The sequence below is a fragment of the Tinamus guttatus genome, unplaced genomic scaffold (assembly GCF_059628265.1).
Source record: "Tinamus guttatus ecotype Peru unplaced genomic scaffold, ASM5962826v1 Tinamus_guttatus_pri_ptg000087l, whole genome shotgun sequence".
NCBI classification, from domain to species: domain Eukaryota; kingdom Metazoa; phylum Chordata; class Aves; order Tinamiformes; family Tinamidae; genus Tinamus; species Tinamus guttatus.
In genome coordinates, this window is record NW_028288621.1 from 598632 (window position 1) to 623251 (window position 24620).

Below are 24620 nucleotides of genomic sequence, written 5' to 3' on the forward strand. Positions count from 1 at the left end.
GACGGAGCTCCCTGCAGGCGCTGGAGACGATCAACACCTTGCAGAGCAGCCAGGACAGAGGGAAAAGCCCAGACTGAGGTTAAAAAAAAAGATCTATTCCTTACCTTATTTCTAATGCTTAAACAATTCTAAATGCTATCTACAACCTGGAAAAGAAAAAAAAATCATTGCACACAAAGTTAGATGAAACAACCTGCAACACCCGTCCATCCCCACAGTATCACAGCCAGCAGCACTCTACCTTCCTGCTCTAAGGGGCAAAGACCACCAGATTTGCACAGAGCACCCGGGAACGGGCTGACCAAGCGCCTCCGAAAACCGCCCTGCCTAGAAAACCCAGCTCCAGGACCCAGATCCGTGCAGACACATTCAATATCAAAAGCAGCCAAAGCGCAACTGCCCACCAAAGCCGAGCATCATTCCTACTATATGAACCACCTGCTTCCAGCATTTGCTACATTAGAGTGTATTGGCATGGTAGGGAACACCCCAAAATGACAACCAAAGATCAATCAGTCAAACAAGCAAACAAAATCTTTAACCCCAACCTAAACCCTAACCCTAAACCCTAATTCTCCAATGGTTTTTGTTCCAAGGCAAAAAGGATAATGATGCTGCTCGGTTCTTCTTGTCTGGGAAGAGGGATCACTCCTCTGCCAAACTGTGGTCCCGCTCGTCACTCTCCAAAAATCCACAGCACGTTGACTCCTGAAGCACCAAGACTGACGCGCCTGCAAAAAGAGCACCACAGTCACAAACCAGCGGCAAGTTAAAGCTCCTGTTTACACCCCATCTTCCTTACAAGGAAAACTTCTTCATCTGCAGCTGGCACAAGACCAAGGAGAAACCTAAAACGTTTCCCGTGTGCTCACGCGCACCCAACTGACACAGTCCTACAGAACGGCTGCCCTTACTTAAAACACCAGCAGGATTTTAATCCTGTCACCGCTGTCCCTCTGAGCAGCCTCACGGCACCTCAGCACCCAAAGCTGCTGCTCAGCTCTCGCCGGCAGCGCGAGGGGACTCACGGGGCGACACTTACCCGAGCATGCCCGATTCCCTGGTCTTGATGATGTAGAGGAACAGGAGCAACGCGTGGAGCAGGTTGTTTCTGCCCTGAATGCGTGGGAAGAGAGAAGACTTTGGGAGCGACTGCAGGGACAAGCACTCACACCACTATCTTAGAGAGAATGTCTTATGCAAACCAACGGGCATATCCTGCCCTTAGCTTAGCCACAGCTGTACAGCTTTTCCTTCAAATCTTTTGGCAAGGTACGTATGCAGGGGGTGTGCACCATAATAGAAAAGGTTTAATAACCTGAGATGAGGAAAGACTATAATAGAAACCTCAAAAAAATGGTACAACAGCCTGGGAGATTGCCTCAATATTTACCTCTCACTTAGACAAACATCAGAAAAAAATGATTTTTGAGGAGTTTTTTTTGATGGAGTACCATCCTCAAATACTCAGGAGTTCTTATGGCATTTTTCTGAAATTGGCGACCAAGTCACAACCCAGGGCTCAAGAGAGTATGAAAACGTGCAGGAAAAATCTGGTAGCTTGGCATTGAGACGAGATGGTTCCCTCCACAAACTCCTAGAAGGAAGCCTCCGGCTTGTTGGCATTCAGGAATAACAGCTCACATCAGAGCTTACAGAAATTAGGGTCTTAGAAGAAGTCATGAGAAAATGCACAGGAAGCTGCTTTCTGCACTGAGCCAGCCTAAATCTAAACATAGATGTGGCTAGTTACAATAAATAAATAAATAAATAGAACAAAAAACAAACCCAAATCAGTTCTGCTGAACATTTCCTGTCAGCAGAACACACCTAACATGCTCCTACCTCCTGTATGTTGTAGATGTGGCCGTGGTAGATGACCTGGTAGTGCGGTGGATTGATGCTGCTCTGGTAGATGCAGAAGAGCTTCTCATCGGTCAGGTCTGGGAATGAAGGTCAGAAAAGAAAAGAGGGATTTTAAGGGTGCCCATGGGATGCAAGGGGCAAACAGCAGCTAAAGCAGCAGCCCAAGAATGCCAGTACCTGGTTCATGGGGTGTCTGGACGAAGTGCTGGGCAGTGAAGGTTTTGCCATCGGGATATTGGATGTTCCATGGCAGCCTGGAGTCCAGGTAGGTGCAGAAGATGTGCATAAGGATCTGTGCAAAAAAACCCAAATTTCACTTGAATGCCGTCAGAAAGACCGAGGAACCAAAGACTACAACGCAGCAGCAACTCTCTTGTCATAATCTCAGGCATGAGAACAAACACAGGACACAGTCAACCACATCACTGATTTCATGCTAGTTTAATTGGTTTCATGCCTTTTTTCTTTCTTTTTTTTTTTTCAATGCTGGTTTTCCTTCAAATACAGGGTAAGAGGGACAGTGTAAAGATTGTTTTCCACTCCCTGGATTATCCTGCAGTCTCTCTTTTAACTATTTCAGGTGAATTATCTCAGGCTGCTGCCCTCACAGTTACCTGTGGGACATCTCACAGGAGTCTAAAGAAGAGGCTTCCCCCAGACTAACACACACAAGGGCATTTTTGTGATCTGCACCACGTCCAGGCCCCTTTGCATTATTCAAAACTACACTGCGATTCTGAGGATAAGCGAGGCAAAGAGGATTTGGACTTCTTGCAGCCACCCACAAATGCCTCATGCTGGAAGACGAGCAGCTTGAGGAAGTTTTACCAAGGCATCTTTGAAAACTTACAGCGGAGTCGGTGGGCAAGTCAGCTCCCCACTGCCGGCCTCTGAAATCCCCTCCTCTGCCCCAGCGGAAGCTTCCCTGGGACAGCTCTGGAAACAACAACACCTATTCAGGTACTGGCGGTGGAAGGTGCAAGGAAGACCTATTTTGCACTAGCTTTGGGAACCCCACACCTCCGTGTGCACTGCCAGGGCACCACATTCACTGGGAGGAACAACTGAACTCATTAAATGCTTGTATATATTATATATACTCAGGGCAGTTGAGTTTACAAGGGAAGTTTTATTCCTAATTAACAAACGGATTGAATAGGACACTTCTTACCCCGCTCTGATTGAAATGAGAAATAAAACCTTCTAAAACCAGTCCCGGGCCCACACCACCACATTGCTACAAGCAGAGAAAGCTGTCAAAACACCCAGCACTGCTCCTTGCAAAGCAGCTCTCTGCCCTGCTGGGACTGCAGCCCGAGCGTCTCCACTAACGGGGCATCTGGCACCACCAGTGCTTGACCCAGCTCAGCGAAACGCTCCCGAGTCTTCAAGGGGAGCACGTACCTTTGATCCGTTGAACCAGGTACTCCTGGTTGGCCGTGACGCCCAGGTACCGTGTGATGGTGAGCAGGCTCTGCCGAATGGCTGTGGCTTCAGCCAGCGCTGCCTGTTTCATGCTGCTCGTGCTGACTTGTGCGCGGAAGAAGAGCCAGCGCGTCACCTGCACCCACGACTCGAACGGGATCAGCCGCCCTGCCAAGGGGTCAACAAACGCACTGTTACAAAGAGGAACTGCCTCCTCTGCTCTAACTACTTGCTAAGCTCAGAGCTCAAGCTCACACCTTAGGCAGTGCCCCACACGCTCCCTGCCCAGCTCCATGGAGCACTCGCTGCCTCCCTCCCAGCACAGAGCAGAAACACTGTGCAGGGCTGGGCAGGCACAAAACCCTCCCTTGAAGGCTGCCTGGTGTAAGGAAGGAGAAACAGAGAGGGGCTAGAAAGGGAAGAATCAAAAGGAATTTTTAACAGAGAGCAGCAGGGGAGCAGGGAGGTGCACAAGAGGCCAGCAACGGGGCAGTTCTTCACAGGCATCACAAGGGATGCGGGTCTCGGCGGAGACTACAAATCGGAGCACAAAAAAGCAGCCCCTGTTGAAATGCAGCGAATCGAACCCTGCTCTGGGGGAAGGGGACGTCCGTGTGAGCTGCCCATGGAAGGGGCCCCTTCAGAGTTGGCCTGGGAAACTGCAGCTGCAATTTCAACTCAGGGAAATGGAAAAACAAACAAACAAAATACCCCCTAAACCTAAAAAAACCCAAAACAAAACCAAAAAACCCAAACCACCACCAACAAAAAACAAAATTATCCCCAACAAAAACACCATTTCTTCCTACCCCCAACCAAGACCATTTCTTCTAATGCTCAGAGCTCTCTCAAATCCACCTCAGATTGCCCTGCTCAACCCCATCAGCATGACAAAAATCTACTACCAAGACCTTAAAGATGCTACATAACAGACAGGAAGAGCTCAGAGACAGCTCTCCTCATAACACAGAATCGTTTTCGGACACTTGAACTTCCACATATCTTAGGAATAACCTTTCCAAGAAAACACAGTGCAACCCCATGGCTCCTCCTGTCATCCTACCTCCGCTCGGCATTGCGGGGTACCCCATTCTTCTCAGCTGAGCGCTCACAGACTCCATCTCTTGGACAAGGGGCTCTAGAATTGTCTGCAAAATCCACTAGCAGAGAGAAATGCAAGCAAGAAAAAGGTTAGAAGCAACAAGGTGCTCAGGAAGCTGCTAAAGGACACCATCTCAGATCTCAAGAATCTTTACTGTTCAACCCCCCCACTCCTTTTAAAACAAGCAAACAAACAAACAAACATGCAATTGTATTTCCTTTGCTACAATGACTCCTGCTCCCAAGACTAAAATGTTCTTTTTTTTGTTTGTTTTCACTTCTTTCTTTATTATGCTCCTTGAGACTGTCAGGAAAAGCCACTGTGCTGGCATTTTCCATGCTTTACTTGAGCCCAGGAGAAGGGGGTTGAAAGTCAGGAGGAAAAAAAGCAGTTTGGAAATCTGGATTTTAGAAAGAAAAAAAAAGCAGTCTTATTACATGCAGTGTGCATTACGAAGTATTTGTCTCCATTCAAAGGTGGGTGAACTTTACAACTGGAAGGTTTGCAGAATACACAACACCCAGGTCAGCCAGGGCATAAGTTGAGGTGGGAAATCTGTTTTACTCCTCCTTTGGTACTAGCATGCTCTTTGAATCTCCGTGGCCAAGCCCACCCTCATCCCCACCAGTCCCAAAGATCCAAGTCTCTTAGAGATGAGGCCCTTCTCCATCTGGCCGCACCTCTTCGAGCAGCACGAACAGGCCGTCTATGGGCACAGGACTTACCCTTCGGAGCCGATCGGTCCAGAAATCCAGGGCATCCAGCTGCCACCCATGCGCCAGCACCCTTGACCAAACCTACACAAACAACACAGTCATTATCCACCTACAGAGAGAAACCTGAGAGAAAAACAAAGGAGCTTTTAGGGCCTACGATATTTTTGGAGCCCAACCACAGCCCACAGGGCAAACTGCAGATGTTCCAGAGCCCTCACACATCTCCTGGCTGCAGCATGGGGAGCCCTCAGCACCTGGCCATACTGCACTCCTACTCTTTCCTCACAGGACACCACGTGTCACCTGAGGCCACAGTCACTGTCTGGAGCTCCCGGCTCTCGCAGGACAAAACTGGGGCAGAGGTGCAGGACACATGAAAGAGGTACTTGAAGAAGAAGCTTTCTTAGATTAAGGGATGAGATCAAGACATGGATCCAATTTAATTAACCCTATCCCTATCCCTTAACGCTATCCCTTTGAATGAGACTTTGTCCAGACACAAGTGTAAAGGAGTGTGATGGAGATCATGGCCAACCCTTTGGAGGAGCTCTATGGTTCTGGGCTCCTCTGGTGCTGAACTTACCTCTCCGCCAGCCTGTGGCACGTCCAGACGACCTTCCTCCCTGCGGCCCAGGGGACACCATGACACCTGGTACTGGAACTTCCGCAGCACCTTGGCCTGCTCCACCAGCAAACGTGTCAGGTTGCAAAACGCTGGGCAGTCGAATGGGGAGCTGCTGTAAACTGAATTTGCTGAAATGACATTCAAGGCACGCACAATTAGTACAAGCAGGAGGACAAGAATCACGCAATAGGGCAGGCAATAACTGCACAGATTCAACTCTGACTGGAAAGACGAGCTCATGAATTATGGTGAGGGAGGAGAATTTTCTGAAGTCCCTGAGGCACAGAGATGTGGAGAATTTACAAAATTCTGCCTCCTGTCTCAATTACTGCCTAGAAGACTAAAGGGGTCAGCAGCCACCTTGACCACGTCCAGGGGGAATACCATAGCGGGGAGGTCATTTTATTTACTAGCACTTCAGGAGCTCTCTCCCTTTCCCAAAATCCCTTCCAGCTATTCTCACCCACGACTCTCTCCCCTAACGACTAATAAAACCTACATCCTCTCCTCGCCCATCCTTTCAGGCCAAGCAAAGGCATTTCTTTACCCATCTGACGGCTGCGCTCTTTCTCCTCTTCCCTTTGCAGGTATCTTTGCAGGGACTTCTGGTCTGTGATCTCCTCCTCTTGGCTCAGGAGGAAACGAGGCCGAACTGGTGAAGGGCTCCTGAGCTCACTTTTCACTGCTTCAATATTCACATCAATGGAAGAAGCCGCAGGAGAAGGGCTGAAGCTGGGAAGCTTGGGCAAACAGAAGCAGACATTTGTGTCATATGAGGAAGACAAGACTTCCACTTTGATTTTACAAACTGCAGGAATCGATTGGCTCAACAGATGAATTTATGGCTCTGGAGTTTGCTGCTATCAAGCCTAGTCTGAATCAGGGGAATTGGTTTTTTACTCCTCAGCATTTACGTCTGCATTCCTCTTTAAGGAGTTTTGTCTGAAACCCACCAACTCCTCCAAAACCAATAAATTAACTCTAGGGAAAGGATGAATCCTGGAAGGGCGAATGTGCAAAGGGAGCAGACAGCTGCCGGGCACCTCCAGCATCTCAGGGCCCAGCACGAGCACACGAGGAGCCAAGCCAAGGCGCTCCCTCGCAGCCAGCGCCGTCCTTACCTGGATGCAGCTGCTGCTGGGCCGGGAGCTCAGAGAACTGCTGGAAGAGGCGCTGCTGGCGGGCAGAGCCGGCAGCTGAGGGTCACAGTCTGGGGCAGGAGCCGAGGCCAAGCTGGGACGGGAGCTCAGAGAACTGCTGGAAGAGGCTCTGCTGGCGGGCGGAGCCGGCAGCTGAGGGTCACAGTCTGGGGCAGGAGCCGAGGCCAAGCTGGGACGGGCCCCGCGGGGGCGGCCTGGGCTGTAGCTCAGCACGTTCTGGCCCTGCATCGCAGCCCCACACCAAGGGACTCTCATCGCTGACAGCTCCTGCACTGGAGCTATCGGCACCGCTGCAAGAAGCACAAAAACACAGTGAGCCCTGCACATGCAGCAGCCTCCAACTCCCCTGCTTCCTCTGAATCCACACTGCAAAACACAGACACGCAGCTTGCCCTGAAGGAAATTCAATGGTGCTAAAAAGCCCTCTTCCCAGCTCCACGGGGAGGCCACAAATTCCTTCTCCAGTTTCACAGAGAGTCTCTCCAGCTGCCCTTTAACAGGCTGCTGTCCCCTCCTTTGTTAGGGCTTCTTCCCTCTTCAGTTCTCCCCTCAATCCTTCACCAATTTTGCACTTCTACTTTAAATTTTAACATGCTGCAGGGAATTTGTCTGACTGCTGTGTTCAGACAAAGAAGCTGAGAATTGTACTTGACCAAGACACCAACTCCAAAGAACACAGATAAACACGCGTTTATACTACCTACCTGAGTTCTGCATCCCCAGAAGGACCTGCTGCCTGTGAGTCATAACCAGGTGAGTTGGTGCCCTTGTGTATTTGAAATACAGCCAGAGATCAAACACGGCATTCAGGCTGAACAGAGACGCAAGTGCAAGTTCTAGAATAAAGAAAAAAAGGTTTTATCATGCTAGATGGCATGACCATGAGTAATAACTTATTGTTAATATTAAAAAACAGATTAAAAATGCATAAAAAACTGCTCCTGTAAGTGCTAGCCTGAGGACGGAGGTCAGGCTTCTTCATGGGTTCTTTTTATTCAAGAACCAGTTGAGGCAAATCTCCTTTCTACATTAAAATTCATTTATGTGGCTAAAATTCATTTATGGGGCTTTAATGCTTATTTGCAAAAGTGCAAGGTATTTTCCAGGCAGAACACAACCTCTACAAGGAAGTTTCACACTCCTTAGCAAGGCTCTTCCACCAAACCCTTCTGTCCCTCATCTTCGCATTTGCCTCACTCCTCCTCCTCTCCATCCTCCAAGAGGATTTGATACAGCTCCTTTGGAGTCTATTCCATTGAAAGGATCTTTCATTACCTGGAAATGTCACACAGCCCCACAACAGGGCCGCCAAGAGACTCTTCCCTGTCACTACAGTGAGGAAATTCCCATAGCTCCAACAGGGGTAAAAGAAAGTAAAATGAAGTTCTGCCTTTTTTTTTTTTTTAAAGCTGTCTTTAAAACAACTTCCCAGGAAGAAAACAAAAGCACGAAATATTGCCCCCTCCCAAAACTCATTGACGGGCAGAGACAACTCACCAATGAAGCAGAGTGGCCAGAAGGGGATATTGTAGTATGTGCTGAGAAGTTTTCCAGTCCTGGTAAGGAAATACAATAAAACAGGAAAAGTTACCAACGGGCAGTAATGGGGTTCTGGGAAGTACCGAGGCCTGCACAAGGCAGGATGTTTTCTGTAGCGCAGTCACATTCGCAGCCAACATACATGTCCACGCAGATCATGCCGGCAGTGCAGATATTCAGGAGCCCCCAGGCCCAGAGCACCTTCCGCTCTCCAGCCTCTCTCCTCATCCTCATGCTCCTGTCAAGGAGGGCACCTGCCGAAAGCCCTGGGGCTGCCATGGTCTGCGGCAAGAGGGAGACAAACACCCCACAGTTTAGACAGCCACATCCTGGCTCAGCACCACGCTGAGGAGAACAGCAAGAACCAAGAGCAACCTGGACAGAAGGACGTCACCTGAGGAGCTCCCGGTCCCGATTCCCGAGCGGGGAGCAGGGCTTTTGGCCAGCAACACTCTCCTGCAAAGCCTGTGAGCGCCGTCACCCTCTCCAGGGAGAGCACGTCCGTTTTCCCCAACGGGCTGCAGGGCACAGGGCCCCCTTCCCATTCCGAGGGCACTTTTGAAAACCAACATTCCGCAGGGGGCCCAGGCAGCGCTGCCTTCCCCTTTCCTGCTCAACATCCCCCCGCTCCGGGAGGCCCCGCGAGCGACACGTCCCGCCTGCACCGCTGCCTCCTGCCCCCTCTGCACCTCCACGTCCCGCCTCGGCGCCCCACAAATTACACACGACGCCCCCGACGCCGGGGACTTTTCCTGAGCCTCCCGGCCCCACGAGGCCCTCCCGAGCCTCCTGCCAAGCCCCCGACGGCTTAAAAACGCCTCGAGTTCCCCAATGCCGAACAGGAACATAAACCTGTAAAAGTGACTTCACTGAAATAATGGGGCTTTGAGGGGGAAAAAAGGGAAAAAATGAAAGAAAAACGCTAAAAATGAGGGGGAAATGGAATAAAAAGGTGAAAAATAGAGGGGGAAGGAAAGAGAAAAGCTGAAAGATGTGAAAAAAATGAAGGTAAAAACTAAAAATAAAACTGGAGGAAAAAATCTAGAAGAGAAAAAACATGAAAAATGGAGAAACCAAAATAAAAAGGGTGAAAACAAGATAAAAAGGGTAAAAGGGGCACAATGAAAGAAAAAGTCTTAAAACAGAGAAAACAGAAAAATATATAAGAAAAAGAGAGAAAAAAAGAAAAACAATTGAAAACAAGCAAAAAGGGAGAATGAGTAAAGGTCCTGCTGCCCTTTGCAGTGGCTGCAAAGCTGCAGCTCTGACAGCATTCAAGGGGACGGGGTCTCCCTTCTGCACGATTGGCCCCTGGACTGTGCAAGGACATGGAGGAGAGGGACGTTGCTTGTGGGGATGCTCACAAGGTTCAGCACTTGGGGAGCTGGGAGACGGTCATCTCCCCAACTTGTGACCAAGCCGAAATGCAGCTCCTGAGGCCGGCAGTGCCTCACGGGCTCCGTGCAGGAGGCTGCACAGCAGCACTGCAGTGTGGGGGCCTGTCCTGAGGTGCCTGGGGTCAAAGTGCGGCAGATCCAGGGTGCCGGGGCTCTAGAGATCCCAAAGACAGGCAGGGTGCCAGGAGAATCCAGGGTGCCTGGAGGTGTCAAGGAAAATCCCCGGGATCAACTAAGGCCGAAGATGAGAAATGGCTTTCCTCGGGATCAGACAAAGGAAAGTTGGGAAATAGTCATGGGATACAAAAATCCTGGTGTGGTTCATGGTCTTGGAGCTTGGCAGGATCCAGGCTCCCAGCTGAAGCCCTCTGGAAGGAAGGAAGGTGTTAAGGGCACGTCTGCTCTTTCCTGACAGAGCATCTCTAGCTCAGGTAGCACAGACCAAGGAACCTTGCTGAGCACGTTTAAAAGCACAGGGTCTGTGGAGCCTGTCTCAGGAGGGCAGATTCCTTGAGCCTGCAATATGGTGTCCAGTCCCCTGCGCAAGGCAGCTCCCAATGCAGGAACCATCCTGGAGCCTTTTCCAGGCAAGTCTGGGTTACCTCCAAGGAGGGAGCTCTGAGCATCTCTCTGTGTCTCTGCACCACAGTTTGGCCTTGCTCATGGAGAAGAAGCTCCTGTTCTCAGCCTCTAGGAAGTGTTTCCCACTGCCTGTTGTTCCCCTGCTGCCCGTGGTGCCATCAGGGCGCCTCTCCTTGCAGAGGGCACATGTGGCTGCTCCCAACCGGGCAGCTGCCCCGATGGGATGGAGGAGAGCTCCATGGCGGGTGCCAAGCCCAGCACATCCCTGCTGCTGCCCGTGGCCGCCAGAGCCAGGAGTCTCCTCCAAACGCCTCCCGCAGCCAGGAGCCGCCGCTGCCCTCACGGGTGCTCTGTCAGGAGAACCCTCGTGGCCGGCGCTCAGCCCTGCCTGCCTGCTGCTGCCTGCCCGGCGCTCCGAGCACACGAGCTCCTGCCGGCCGCGCGGCTCCTGCCAGCCCTGCTCGGAGCCTGCTGGTCCCGCGGCCCCGCTCGCAGGGACAGCGCGGACCTCCCTGCCCGCCCGGCCATGGCGCTGCTGCCGCCCCCAGCGGCCCTGCCCGCCCCGCGCCTCAGCCCGCCCCGGAGCGGCCACCGTCGCCCGCCTCACAGCTCCCATTGGCTGGCGCAGCCGTCAGTCGGAACCGGCCCTGCCCTCAACCCCAACCCCAGCCAATGGGAGGGCCGCCCCTGGCGCTGCCATGGCAACGCTGCACCCTCCCGCGGTACCGGCAGCCTTGGCCCAGCCCGGCCCTGCCGCGGGCGGCGCCATCTTGCGGGGGCCGCATGGGGCGTCGCGGGGCTGGGGGCAGCCGGGCCCGGCGTGCGGGGCCGTGCGGGGCTGCGGGCTCTGGGGCCGCCCTGCCAGGGCTGGGGCTGCACGACCGGAGCGGCCCTGCAGGGCTCTGGGCTGTGCTGGGGCCTGCGCGGGGCAGCCCTGGCACTGAAGCTGGTGCTCGCCCTGCTGCTGGCAGGGGGCTGAACGTGCCAGGAAAGAGTTAACAGCTGGAAGTGCCCCATGGCACCAGCTGTGCCCGTGCAGAAACGCTGGGGGCTGCTCCCAAGGCCGAGACGGGGAAGCGGGAGGTCTTGCGGGGAGGGCCGGTCTCGCTGCGCTGGAATTGGCAGCGGTGCCCGGCTGGCCAGAGAGCCGATAGCCCCTGCGGAGGGATCCCAGAGCCGTGTCGCTGGCGCTGCCGGGAGCAGACACCCTCCTGGGAGTCGTCCGCAGTGTGAACCTGGCCTGAGCCTGTCCTGGGGCCGGGTCCCGGCCCTCCTGGGGACGCTGCCTGCGGCCCCTCGTCCCCCGCCGCCCTGGGCCTTTTCCGTGCGCGCGGCGGGCGCGGGAGGCAGGGCCATGGCCGTGGCTGTGGCGCAGGCAGCTGCCCTTGTGTAAACTTTTCTCTGCCTTTATTCCTGGAGAGTTCAAGGCTCCAATGAGCATCCTTCTTGTATCTTCAAGTGTCCGAAAACGATTCTGTGTTACAAGGAGAGCTGCCTCTGAGCTCTCCCTGTCTGTTATGTAGCATCTTTTAAGATCTTGGAAGTAGATGATTATCATGCTGGATTGGGTAGGGCAGGGCAATCTGAGGTGGATTTGGGAGAACTCTGAGCATTAGAAGAAATCCTGGCTGGGGGTAGGAAGAAATGGTGTTTTTGTTGGGGATAATTTTTTGTTGTTGGTGGTGGGGGCTTTGTTTTTTGGGTTTGTTCTGTATCTTTTTAGGTTTGGGGGTATTTTGTTTGTTTTGTTTCCGTTTCCCTGAGCTGAAATTGCAGCTGCAGTTTCCCAGACCAAGTCTGAAGGGGCCCCTTCCATGGGCAGCTCACACAGACGTCCCCTTCCCCCAGAGCAGGGTTCGACTGGCTGCATTTCAACAGGGGCTGCTTTTTTGTGCTCCGGTTTGTAGTCTCCGCCGAGACCCGCATCCGTTGTGATTGCATCCGTTTGCTCTTATGCAGCAAATGCTGGAAGCAGATGGTTCTGATAGCAGGAGTGATGCTCAACTTTGGTGGGCAGTTGCACTTTGGCTGCTTTTGATATTGAACATGTATGCACGGAGCTGGGTCCTGGAGCTGGGTTTTCTAGGCAAGGCGGTTTTTGGAGGTGCTCGGTCAGCCCATTCCCGGGTGCTCTCTGCAAATCTGGTGTTGTCTGCCTGTTAGAGCAGGAAGAGAGAGTGTGTGCTGGTGACTGTGATACTGTGGGGATGGGTGGGTGTTGCAGGTTGTTTTGTCTAACTTTGTGTGTAATGATTTTTTTTTCCAGGTTGTAGATAGCATTTAGAATTCTTTAAACATTTAAAAAATAAGGTAAGAATGAGGTTTTTTTTTTTTTTTTTTTTTTAACCTCCATCTGGGTTTTTCTCTCTGTCCCGGCTGCTCTGCGAGGAGTCGATCGTTGCCAGCGCCTGCAGGGAGCTGGGTCCTGGAGCTGGGGTTTTCTAAGCAGGGCGGTTTTCAGAGGCGCTCGGTAACCCCATTCCCAGGGCTAAGGGCTAAAGCCCTAGGAGTACTGGGCTAGGACTAAAGGGTTAGGGCTGAGGTCTGAAGGGCTGTGGCCTAAGGGCTAGGACAACAAGGCTTAGGGCTAAAGGGCTTAGGCTTAATTCGTAGGCAGTAAAGATCTTGACAGCTAGGGCTAAAGCACCAGGGTTCTGGGCAAAAGTGGTAGGGCTAAAAGGTAAAAGCCTAGAGGGCTAGGATGAAAAGGGTAGGATTAAAGGATGAGTGTTAAAGGGCTAGCATTAAAGTCTTAGGGCTTAAGGCTAAGGGTCTTGATCTAAAGGGATAAAAAGCTAAATGGCTGGGCTTAAAAGGTTAACATTAAAGTGCTAGGATTAATGGGCTAGGGCTATGGTTTAGGACTAAAGGGCCTGGGTTTGAATGCCTTAGGGTTAAAGGCTTTAGAACTAACAGGCTTGTGGTTAAATGGTAAAGAGATCAGGATTGTGGGGGTTAGCGCTTAAGAGCTTAAGCCTAAAGGGCTAGAACAAGACTAAAGGGAAAAAAAAAAAAAGGCTAGTATGGGAATATATAGATGAAAGGTTATTATGGCCAAGGATGAAAACAATTATCTGATCACTTGATGGATAAAGGATTTTCTGAGGCCAATAATTATGGGAGTAGTTAGGAGGAAAGGATCACCTGGTGAAGATAAAGACATGTGGGGATATAGATGGCACCTGTAGAAGATTAGGGAGTGCCTTTCTCTGGGATCGGTCACTGGTTTATTGGCACCCCTGGTGGGAAGGTTGTGAAAATACCCAAGGCCTGGGCTTAGAAGGGTCTTCTGGGCTGTTCCTGCTCCTCTGTGATTCCCCACAGGCTAAGATAAAAGAAGCAGTGGGAAAGGGCTAGGATGAAAGGCTAGGGCTACAGCTTGGGGCTAAAAGGATAAGAATAAAGAGGTACGATTTTGGGCTAAAGGGGTTTAAGACTAGGATTAAAGGCTCAGAATAAATCCCTAGGGCTTTAGGCCGAAGGGCTTTGGAACAACAAGCTTGCTTGTACTTCCCCATGTTCGCTGCCATTCTCTAATCAGAGTGATGACACTGTGCAAAGATGCATGACACTCCTGTTCGGTGGTAGTTGGGGGTGATGGGAGTCAGGGCTCCTCTGTTTTCTTTCGTTGTGTGTGTGCGTGTGTTGTTTTGTTTGGCTTTGATTATCACAGTATCAATAGACAGTAGCAATGCTGATCCTGATGTTATGTCATGCTGCCTCAGCGACCTCCAGCAAACTCCCTTTCTAAGTAGTTCCTTATCTTTTCTAAATAAAATGACTGGTGGTGTTCTTAAGTCACATTCTCGTGTGTGTTCCTTCTCGGCTGTCGGATCCAAAAAAACCCTTTTGCTCCTCTGTGTCGAATGAGTGCAGAAAAAGAGCAAAGGGAAGATAGGTGGCCCTGCAAACCTTGACTCACTTTAATCCTGCCAGATCAGTAACCACAGCCATAACCCTGGTGAGTAACTGATGGAGTGATGAGAGCAGCGGGAACATTTCCGGAGCATTTTTAGAAAGGCTCAAGGGTAATTCAATGGCATCTTCCTGCCTCTTGAGTCCTGTGTTAGGGAGAGCACAGCTAAAGGGCATGTGCTTTTTTGTGCTTCAATCCTCCTCTCTTTCCCCTGCACACATTGAGGCATGAGGGTGGCTTTAAGGCAGACACACTCCCTGTTTTCCTTGCAGTGCATTTCATACCTAGGGTGGCTTCTCTCTAGCTGAAAGCTAGATAGGTTTCATACAGAATTGTTTTAAGTCAATGAAATACAGAAGCACTGAAGCTAAAGGTTAAGCTACCCTTAGACAAGTCCCTTAGACATGGTCAGGAGTAACTTTCAGTCCTGCAGTGGGGAGCTGGACTGGCCTTTTGAAACAAAACACAGCAGAGAGCTGTTGCTGCGGAATTGACAGAGGTGCCTTTGCTGGCAAAGCACTTGCTATGGCTGGGAGCAGCCTCCATCCTACTGGAGAGGCCGTTGCTCAGGGATGGCACGTCGCAAAGGCACCACACCGATGGCTCTGTGTTTGTGACATCCAAGGCTCAAAGGGCTGCTTGGCCCCCGCAGCTGGTTGCCAGCGGCTCTGGCGGAATGTTTGCTCTGGAACCTGCAGTCTCCCTGGACAGCGCTTGTGCTTCGACACCGTTTCCTCCCTAAGCTGGAGCATCGCTACTTTGCCCTGCCTTCTTTAAAGGACAACTGCTCCTTTTCCCTCCCATCTCAATTCAGCAAGAGCCTTCCAAGGGACAGGCGGCCTGGCTAAAGCAAGGGCTGAGCAAAAGGAGCGCAGCGGCCGAGGTGCAGCAGGCGCCAGCATGCGTGCCTGCCCTGGAGAGCAGGAGCAGGAGCCGGGCGAGAGCTCCTCTGCTCCTCCGCTGACAGCCAGCCAGGCAGCCAGCCGCACCTCCACGCAAGAGCTGCAGCCAGCACCCGCGCCTGCACCTCTCTGTGCTGCCCATGAGGGGCAGCAGCCCAGCTGCAGCTCCACCACAAGGGCTGACCACTGCCTCCAGGTGCCAGCTCCACAAGAGCCCTGGCATCTGGCGCCCACAGCTTGGCCAGAAGCACCGGGCTCTCCCAAGCACACACATGGCACATTGCCTCCCGAGACGCATCCCGATCCCACAGGCAATGACCCCATGAATATTGTCTTCAACCGCATTGAGGATTTGGAGGAAATTTCTGAAGAAGAATTAGAAGAGCTCTGGGATCTGACACCCCCATCTCCTTCAGAAGCACAGCCCTCTCCCAAGCATGCAGATGGCACATCGGCTCACCAGACCGACCCCTTTCCAACAGGCAACAAGCCACTAAACATCCCTTCCTACTGCAATGAGGATTTGCAAGACATCTGCAAGGAAGAATTCAAAGATCCCTTGGAAAAGGAGGAGTTTGTCCAAATCCACATTACAGATTTGATGCTTGCAATCTCCACCAAGAAGAGACCAAGGCTGTTACCCCACAACAGGAAGATGTATATTGAGGTGTGCCGTGACAAAGAGGGGGCCGCAGAGGTGAAAAATAGCACTCCACTCCGACCAGAGCACTGCTGTCGTGTTGAGGCCACGGATGCAGTGGGAGCTGCTGGCATGTCCAAGGCAGAGGCCTTTCACAGGACATTTCCTCCCTTACCACACACTCAGGACAGCGGCTGCAGCACACCCAATACTGCTGCTCAGCCACACAATGTGGTATGGACCGTGGCCAGCAAAGACACCGACCACCCTCAGCCTGAGCTGGGAGCAGCATCAGGCAGCAGCCACAAGCAGAATCCAAGAGGGAATCACAAGAGGAGCCTCGCTTCCCCCTCCTCCCCTCCCACTCCTACAGAGCAGTCTCCAGAGGAAAGGTGTCCTGAACAGCTCCCACCAAAGAAGCGCTATCGCTCCTGCTGCCAGGAGGGAAGCAAGGGTTTCCCTCTGCTATGGCGAGCTGCCGCTCTCTTGCGGCGTGCCAGCCTCTGAGCATCTGCACCCAACCTGCCCTTCCCAGCACTGCTGCCTCAGCCACCTCCAGAAACTCTCTTTTTTTTTTTTTTCCCTCCCTTTCTAGGTAGTCCCTTATGTTTTCTAAATAAAATGACTGGTGGTGTTCTCAAGTTACACTCTCATGTGTGTTCCTTCTCGGCTATCGGATACATAAAAACTGCTCCTAAGCAAGCTCTTGGGGGAAGGGGGAGGAGGGTACAGGGAAGTTCTACAACACCTAGAAGAATGGTATTCCAATCAAATAATTAAACCATTCTTTACACTATGCTCAGATGACTCTGAGGATTAGAGTGAATGATATGAGAGCATGAATGAGAAGAGAATGATATGAGAAGCATTGCACTAGTTACTAGTGGAGTGGCTAGACTGAATGGATCTTCATTCAACGCTAGTCCATCTCCAACTCTGGCAAGGATAAAAATATACTCTTACTAGCAGGGGTAGAATTGTAATATGAGAACTGATTTCTATATGTCAGGATTAAATTAATTAGAATTGCGTTAATTTTTAAAATTAAGGTTAGAATGTTTAAATAGCAGCCTTGTTAGATTAAAAGAACACTGTGCAATGATGCTTGGGTATAGGTAGGATTTCTACAAGCCGATGTCTGAAGAGGATGTGTTGATTCCAGTCCCAAAAGGGGCTCATACAGCTGCCATGAGTCAAGGCACTGGGAATACCATTCAAACAAGAACCTCAAAATGGTGAAAGGACCTAAATGAGAGGCCTCTCCATTCTGCAGCCTCGCAGCTTTACTGCAGGAAGCCAAGCTTGTGCAGGTCGGGTCGCCTCTTCCTCGTCCCCCTACCACCACCCACTTCTCTGCTGAGAGCAGGAAAGCTGCCTCCAGCACAGCACGGAGACGGCACCAAGAGAGGCACCGTTCTGCCCTCCCGCACCTAAATCTCTCGCTCCCATGGGCAGCACAAGGACAGCGTGCTCTCTATCTGCTTTCCTTTGCTCTGCTCTGCTTTGGACAAAGGTTTTGCAGACAGGTCAAGGTTATTGCCAGCAGGAGGGGCACACAAAGTGATTTTGGTCATGCAGCACGGCTGCCACAGTCAGTGGCAGAGGTTTCTCCCCTTCCTACGCTTTGCCAAGGTGGCTCTGCCAAAATTGGTCACGATGGGCTGGAGGCTCTTCAAGGCTCTGAACCCAAGGCACAACTGGAGCCCTCCATGTCCCTTGGTATTCCCATATCTTCCACCCCCAATTCACAATACTGATGCAATTAACTCATCCTATATATTCCCATATTGGTTGGCCTCAGAAAAGCCTTTATCCATCAAGCAATCAGGCCACTGTTTTCATCCCTGGCTACACCTACCTTTCTTCCTACATATTCCTATACTTGATGGTCCGTATAGATCTGCCCATGGAACTTCCTCAGGCTGCCAAGAGAAGCTGCAGAGTCTCTCAGCTCAGGAGTGCTACATGCCAAGCAACTGTCCTTACCCTCTTTCTTTACAATTTCCCATCTCACAACACAAAGTAAAGCCCAAAAGTGTTCCATGTCCTCAGCAGTGCGCCACCTCCCAAGGAAGGAAGTAGAAAATTCCACAGGAATGAGAGCCATGCCATAGCTGTCACGTTCCCCTCATGTTTGTTCTTCCTCTTCATTCTTCAGCCCCAGTGACTGGTGCTATTTCCTGCATTCATAGAGCTCAATGGGACTTCAGCACCAGCCTCTCCAGTATTTTTCTTCATGCAGCATCACTGCCATAGCAGTGTTTCTTGCAAGAGAAAGTCTTTCCACATGGATAGTGGAACTAGGTGGCCCCCACAGACACTACAGAAGTCTACAGAAAAGTCTCTCCCAATTCTTGCAAACCCAAGCTGCCCTACACCCAGAGGGACTGCTGGTGAAAGAGGCAAGCACAATGCAGAAGAAACACTGATACTGCCTGACCCCATTGAAGGCCGAGGAAAGGCCCAGGTGGGTTTTACACCCGCTTGGACTAAGAAGAGCAAGTAGATTGAGGCTTGTCAAGGAAGGGCTTTCGTGGCCAGAATACAGCATTCCTGTGGTAGCCAGCCACAAGCATTGCCCTCACCGCTTCTTTGGCTTCTCTTCTGTATTTTCTCTTTCAGACATCACCTACCTTTCTTCTTAGAGTGCCTAGGCACCCCCCACACACACTATACACACCAACAGATACAGAAATCAAAAGCTTTTTTCTAGTTGAGGGATATCTGCATCCTATTCCAATGCAATGGAAACAGGTTGCTTTGATGGAGATGCTCCTCTGTCTTTACTGCTCCTTTCACTTTACTCTTTTGACTTTACTCGATAATTTAGAAAGGTTTAGACTGATAAATAAATAATTCCAAGGGAGAATGTTCTCTTTAGCCCCACTTCATGCTAACGGCCCCTAAGGCCAGGAGTTCCTCCCTTAGCCCAGGTTCTCTAACAGTCCTCCCAGGTTCCCCAATGACCTCCCAATTTTTTGTTGCCACAGACTGGGTGTTCCAGTGAGCAACACCAAGGCCCTTCAGCTGGAAAGCTCTCTAACCCATCTCTCGCGCAAGCAGGAAACACTTCAATGGAAAAGGACAGAGGAGAACATGCTGTTAGTTCGAAGATTGCTTCTATTTTATATTGTTCTGCGCCTCTCCTGCCATCTTCTTCTTTCTTCCCTTTCCTTCCTTTTTGTATCTTTGGCCACTGAAGCCCAGAAGATCTTTTTCTCCTCCTTCAGGCAGTGGGTGCAGATTTCCTGCAGGCCACAGAAAGGCAATATCACAGAATATGAGTCTCAGATTTTGCCTTTTTTTTTTTTTTTTTCTTTCAGGGGAGTAGCTTGTGCTCTTCTGTGCCTCCTCTTTGTGCCTTTCTGTCAGCAGTGTTTTGCTCACAAGGCACAGTGCAGGGCCCCGTTCTGCATTGAATAGAGATCTAAACGATCACTGATCTACAAGGAAACTGTATATTTTGTATTACATAAAAGTTCACGATTAATATTACTAGGAGAAATATTGCCCAAAGAAAATGCTCTGAAGATGTTCCTGAGAATATCTGTAGGAAGAATACCCCGTGAAAATTTGGAACAAGTGGCATCTTGAAAATCAGAGCCCGAAGAAGGTACTGCTTATTCCAGTGGCCTCAAAGCAAGTCAAGTGTGTTCACAGAGCTGTCTCCAGGCTGACACAAACATCCTACCCATCCATTCAACCAATCTACCTGTCCTGTGGTTGGACGTCCTTCACAACGAGGCGCTGCTGCCTGGCCTTGGGTTGCAGGGCTTGTCTGCCCTCAGGAATTGCTGGGACATCGTGGCAATCTGAAAACACACAAGGAGAGGAGGACATGAGCGTGTGGGATGAGTTTCTTCTCCTTGCGCTCCCGGACAGCACACCTGCTTCTGCAACAGGAGGTTCTTCCGCGCCACTGTTACCCTGAGCATGAAACACTGTACAGAAACACAGGGCTCCTCAAAACCATTTTCCCAAGACTCTCACCTGGGAGAAAACACTACTGTTTTGGCTGCCTCACTTGCTTCCTCTTGGATGGTGGGCAGCACATGAACTTGTGCCCACTTTTGAGCACGAAGTCTCCTCAGGGTAATGACGCACTTTGCTGGACTCCCTGAAAGGATGGATCAGGAGAAAGGGCCCATTGGGTAGCTGAAGACAGTCATACAATGCTTCCCCCTCTGCCAAGGCCCTCAGCTCTTGTCCCCTTGGGACCTAAGTGGCAGTGCTTCCTTCATCTGGCAGCTTACTACCTTGGGCAGGTGAAGCATAGGCGAGGGTGTATTTACAGCCTGCTCTTTCTGGTGACCTCTCAAGCTCGCACCTGGAAAGAGGAAGCATATAACGATGCATCAGATAGATAGGACAGTCTCTGGGAAAGAGGATCTGCAGCACTCGCCTGTTGCTCTGCACTTGCCTGCCTGGCGCCAGGAAAAGCCAGGTCATGGTGACAGGAAGGCAATAGCCTTCCAGAGCGTAGGGAGACTTTGTGTCCCAGGGAAACATCATGAGACTTTCACTAGATGCTGCTAGATGTTTGCCATGCAGCAAGAAAGCAGAGGGCATGGTGGCAGCACGTAACAGCATTTCCGAGTCAAGAAGGGCTTTACACCCCAGTCACACATCTCCCATCCACAAGGATCAGAGCACAGCAGCAGCCCTCTTGCCTTCTCCAAGGCTCTCACCTCCTGGGACACTTGCTCTTCTCTCTCCCTTCTCCTGTCACCATGAGCCCACTACGTCTCTGGAATAATGGCTCTGATGGGAAAAGAGGGTCGTTCCAGAAAGATTCCCTGAAAGGGCATAGGAGAGAGAACATCAGCCATACTCTACCATTTCTGTCCTGGCTTGAGTACTCTGCTAGGAGGACTAAAATTTTTGTCAGGTGTTATATTGCCTTTGCTGGAATTGTCCTTACCAGCCTCTACTTCCACCTTCCTTAGGGTCCTGGGAATAACAGGAGCATGGGCCACTGCTGCTACTGCTGCTGGAGATCTTGGGAAGAGCTTGCATTTGGACCTGGAAGCCAGAAGAGAAAAAGCAGCCTAAGAGGAGAGACTCACTGTTTCCAGGTATGTGCTCATCCTGCAGCAAGAAAGCATAGGGCATGGTGGGAGGGGGTAACCACCCTTCTTAATTCAGAAGGACAATGTGTGCAGGAAACACATCCCCGTGCCACAAGTACCAGCGCACAGTATTAGGTCAAGGGCCCTCTCCCAGGTTCTCACCTCACGGGAGCCTTGCTCTTCCCTTCTCTTTCAGCTGGTGCTGTGACCCCACTCAGACTCCCTGAACAGTGGCTCTGCTGGGGAAGCAGGCTCTACCCAAGAGAGCTTCCTGAAAGTGGGGATGAGAGAGAGCTGAACACCTGTGCTAGTCCATGCATGACTTTAGTGCCTTGACTAGAATTTCCTAGCAAGAGGAGCAAACCTCTGAACAAGTTCCTACCGGGTCTTACATTGCCTTTGCTGATGTTGTCATCACCAGCCTCTTCTTGCCCACTCTTCTTTGGGTTCAGCCTTCCATGTGAACTGACTGCTCTCAGTGGTGGAGGTCTTGGCAAGAGCTTGCATGCGCCCCTGGAATGAAGAAGAAGAGAGAGAGATGATCCTGACACTGCTACCTGCTGGTTGTGCAGCAAGAAAGCCCAGCGTGTGGTGGGACGGAGCAACCACTCTGAGAGACGCATCTGCCTCCCACAAGTAGCAGAGCACAGGATTTGCTCCATTGCCTCCTCCCACGCTCTCACCTCGCAGGAGGATTGCTCTTGTCCACTCCTTCTGCCGACACTGTGAACCCCTTTATGCTGCATGTAGAACTGCTCGGCTGGGGGACGAGGCACTTGCCAGGAAGCTCCCCTGAAATGGATGATGGGAGGAGAGCTCCTTAGAACTGGAGCTGTGGGGGAATTAGAACAAAAGGACCATTCTGGTCTCCTGCAGTGCAGAAGTATTAAGAGAAAAGATCTGGTTCTCAGAAGTGTTCAGTTATATGAAGACAAGCACAAGTTTTGCCAACTGTAACTGCAATGACAAGAGCCTGGAGCAGTCCACCTCACCATCCGGTGCTTAGCCTTCCCTTTGAATCCCAGTGCCTTAGAAAATGGTGCTGTTGGTTGGTACCTAAGAGAATGGTCCCCCTGACAGCAGTCATGTAAGTTGTTTGAAATTAGAGAAAAAGAACTGTTTATTGCAGTCATCTATCTGTTAGGCACAAGAAACAGGTTGTCACCCTAATCAGGAATAAAACTATTAACACCAGGGTAGATTTAGGAAGCATTCTCTTTATTACTGTTCCGGATGTCCTTTTCATGAACTTTTTGCTGCTTATTTCCATGTATGGTTTTGTTTTGCTCAGGCTGCTCTATTCAGCTCCCTTTTTGAGTTTTGATGAGTTTTCACTTAATTCATCCAGGCCATAGTTTCCCTTGTAAGAGCACTTTCAACCACCAGGTGTTCTGCTAACACATTTCTACCATTGTTCTAAATGGTGACAATGGGTCTTTGTGGACATACCTGCAGTGGCAAAGGCTTTTGTGCTAGAGCTCACTTGGAATCAACAAACAACACTGCAAGATTATATCTTTAATAAATATGTAACTAATAGATATTTTAGAAACATCAAAAAAATCATCAACTAAACAACATCCATAGTAACAACAACAAAAACACTCTCAAGCAGTGTGGCATGGCAGAGATCATGCTCGGCTGCATCAGCCTCCCTCCCTCCCTGACATGGACAGCCCCTTTTGCAGGAAGGGAACGAGGTAAAGTGGAGGAGAGAAAAGGGAAATGTCAGTGGTCTGAGGGCCATGAGACCCGCGGTGGATTTGGGTCCTACCTTGTGAGCCATCGTGCAGCTGCCCTGTAGCCCCGCAGCTCCCTGCATCTCCTGGGCACCGCTGGTGGCCCCTGGTGCTGTGTGGCCCTGCTCCACATGTGGCCTTGCTGCTGCCTGGGCAGCCCCGGGGCAGAGCGGGACGGAGCCCTGGGAAGCATCCGTGTTCCTATGGCGATAACTGCCCCTCTGGGATGTTCCAGTATCGAGGTGGGGAGGGAAGAGGGCAGCGGCAGGGGATGGGGGATGCAGTGAGGAAGGGTGTTTGTGTGCTGGACTCACCCCACACTGATGAGCACGGTGGCAGAGAGTAATGCGTGGGCTTGGGCTTGCCGGGTGGCCATGGGGTCTCCTCACGCAGTCCCATGATGGTGTTGGTGGGTGCCTGCCTCCGAGACTGAGCTCCACTTGGCGTGCTGCTTCGGCCTCCACAAGCATTCTTCATCTTTTTGCTCCTTCGTCCCTGTTCCAGTATGGCCCTTCCCATGTGATTCCTCCAGAAAGGTTTGTGTTCCATGGTGGAGACATGTTTCCTGGTAGCCCAATGAGCCCAAAGGGCAACTGTGGCCAGCTGGGAGGTGTGCATGTCCTCAGCAGAGCCCTTGTGGGTTGGTAGTGGCCTGGGAGCCCTGATGTAAAACTGGTCTCCTTCTCTTCAGCTGCCGGGCACCTTGCAGGCACCGTGGCCTCTGGCTGAGCCCAGCCTTGGTCTGGTCCTGCCCTCCTGCCCATGGCCTGGCTTGGTGGGGCTGCAGAGGGGAGGGCAGGCACATACATGCCCCAAGCAGCAGGGCCCTGCAGCTGCTGCAGCTCTGCTGAGCACTGTGCTGAAAGGTTGGCTTTCCAAGGGAGCGCAATTCCCAGCCTTGAGGTAACGATGCGAAAGCCGAGGGCAGATGGGGAAGGAGATCTCCCCGGGGCCAGAGATCTCCCCATGTGTGGAGGCCCACCTCAAGAACAGCAGTACAGGATGCCTTGTTAGCAGATAACCAACCTCAAGGGTGGCAGTCCAGGTGTCTTGTTAATTCACCTCAGGGACGACAGTACAGAACATCTTATCAACAGATAAGGAACAAAGCAAAAAAAAAGAGGAAAACTGCAACCGCACACATGGCATGTGATTAAGAAGCTTATTAGATAATTTTGATGGATTCTTTATACTATTGGCTTATTTAGTAACTGCACTTCGCATGCTTTTTGCAAATAAGGAATTATATTTGGTTTAGTATGGTATATAAGTTGTATCTGATGCTTGATAAAACATCTTTGGTTCATTATACCGGAGTCCATGCACATCATACGCTGCAGGACTGTGCCCTTTTTCCTGCTTCTTGGCCATCCTTCTTTAGCATCCTTCTTTAGCATAGAAAGCTAGCGGCTTCTCCACTTCACAGCTAGCTTACATAGAGTACAACACATAGGATTGCGCCCACACTTGGAAGGCTTCCCTGTTTCTTCTTGGAGCAGCCTTCCTCTACCTGGGAGCAGTTTATTACAGATTTCTTGCCCAAAAGAAAGTCTGAAAAAACCAGCTCTCCAGGGTGCCACCTTGAAGTCAACTGTCCCAGACAGTAGCCTCGCGCTTAGAGTACAAAACCGCACGGCTGCAGGCTATTTGGAGCCTTCCATGGGGGCCTTCCGTGCAATGATGTATGGATGTCTTTGATGTGTGAGCGTCCACACCACACAGACAGGCAGCCCTCAGAGCCCACCTGCTTTGTGGTGCCTTTTTCCCAATGCTCATTTGGACAGAGGCAGTGACGGGGGGGACAATACTTTGAACTGCTTTACAGCCGTTCTTGGATCTCTTAAAGACTCCAAGATTCAGTGACAGCTTCCCCACAGTCTAGCTTTCTCCATAAACCACCCAGGCCCCAGACACTCCTTGCACGCCTTCAGCGTCCTCTTTC

General features: G+C 51.1%; 1 protein-coding gene across 1 annotated transcript; it reads right to left on the reverse strand.

Annotated features, from left to right (window-relative positions):
* Positions 1 to 676: 676 nt before the first annotated feature.
* LOC148595524 (transmembrane protein 209-like) lies at positions 677 to 8712 on the reverse strand. Its single transcript, XM_088520348.1, has 15 exons — positions 8576 to 8712; positions 8392 to 8450; positions 7599 to 7730; positions 7038 to 7184; positions 6856 to 6944; positions 6282 to 6474; positions 5693 to 5862; positions 5119 to 5190; positions 4355 to 4451; positions 3271 to 3459; positions 2717 to 2802; positions 2044 to 2158; positions 1846 to 1943; positions 1043 to 1116; positions 677 to 731 (listed from the first exon to the last, which is right to left on the reverse strand). Exons 1-15 carry the CDS (start codon positions 8710 to 8712, stop codon positions 677 to 679), a joined length of 1713 nt encoding a protein of 570 aa, XP_088376474.1.
* Positions 8713 to 24620: the final 15908 nt, after the last annotated feature.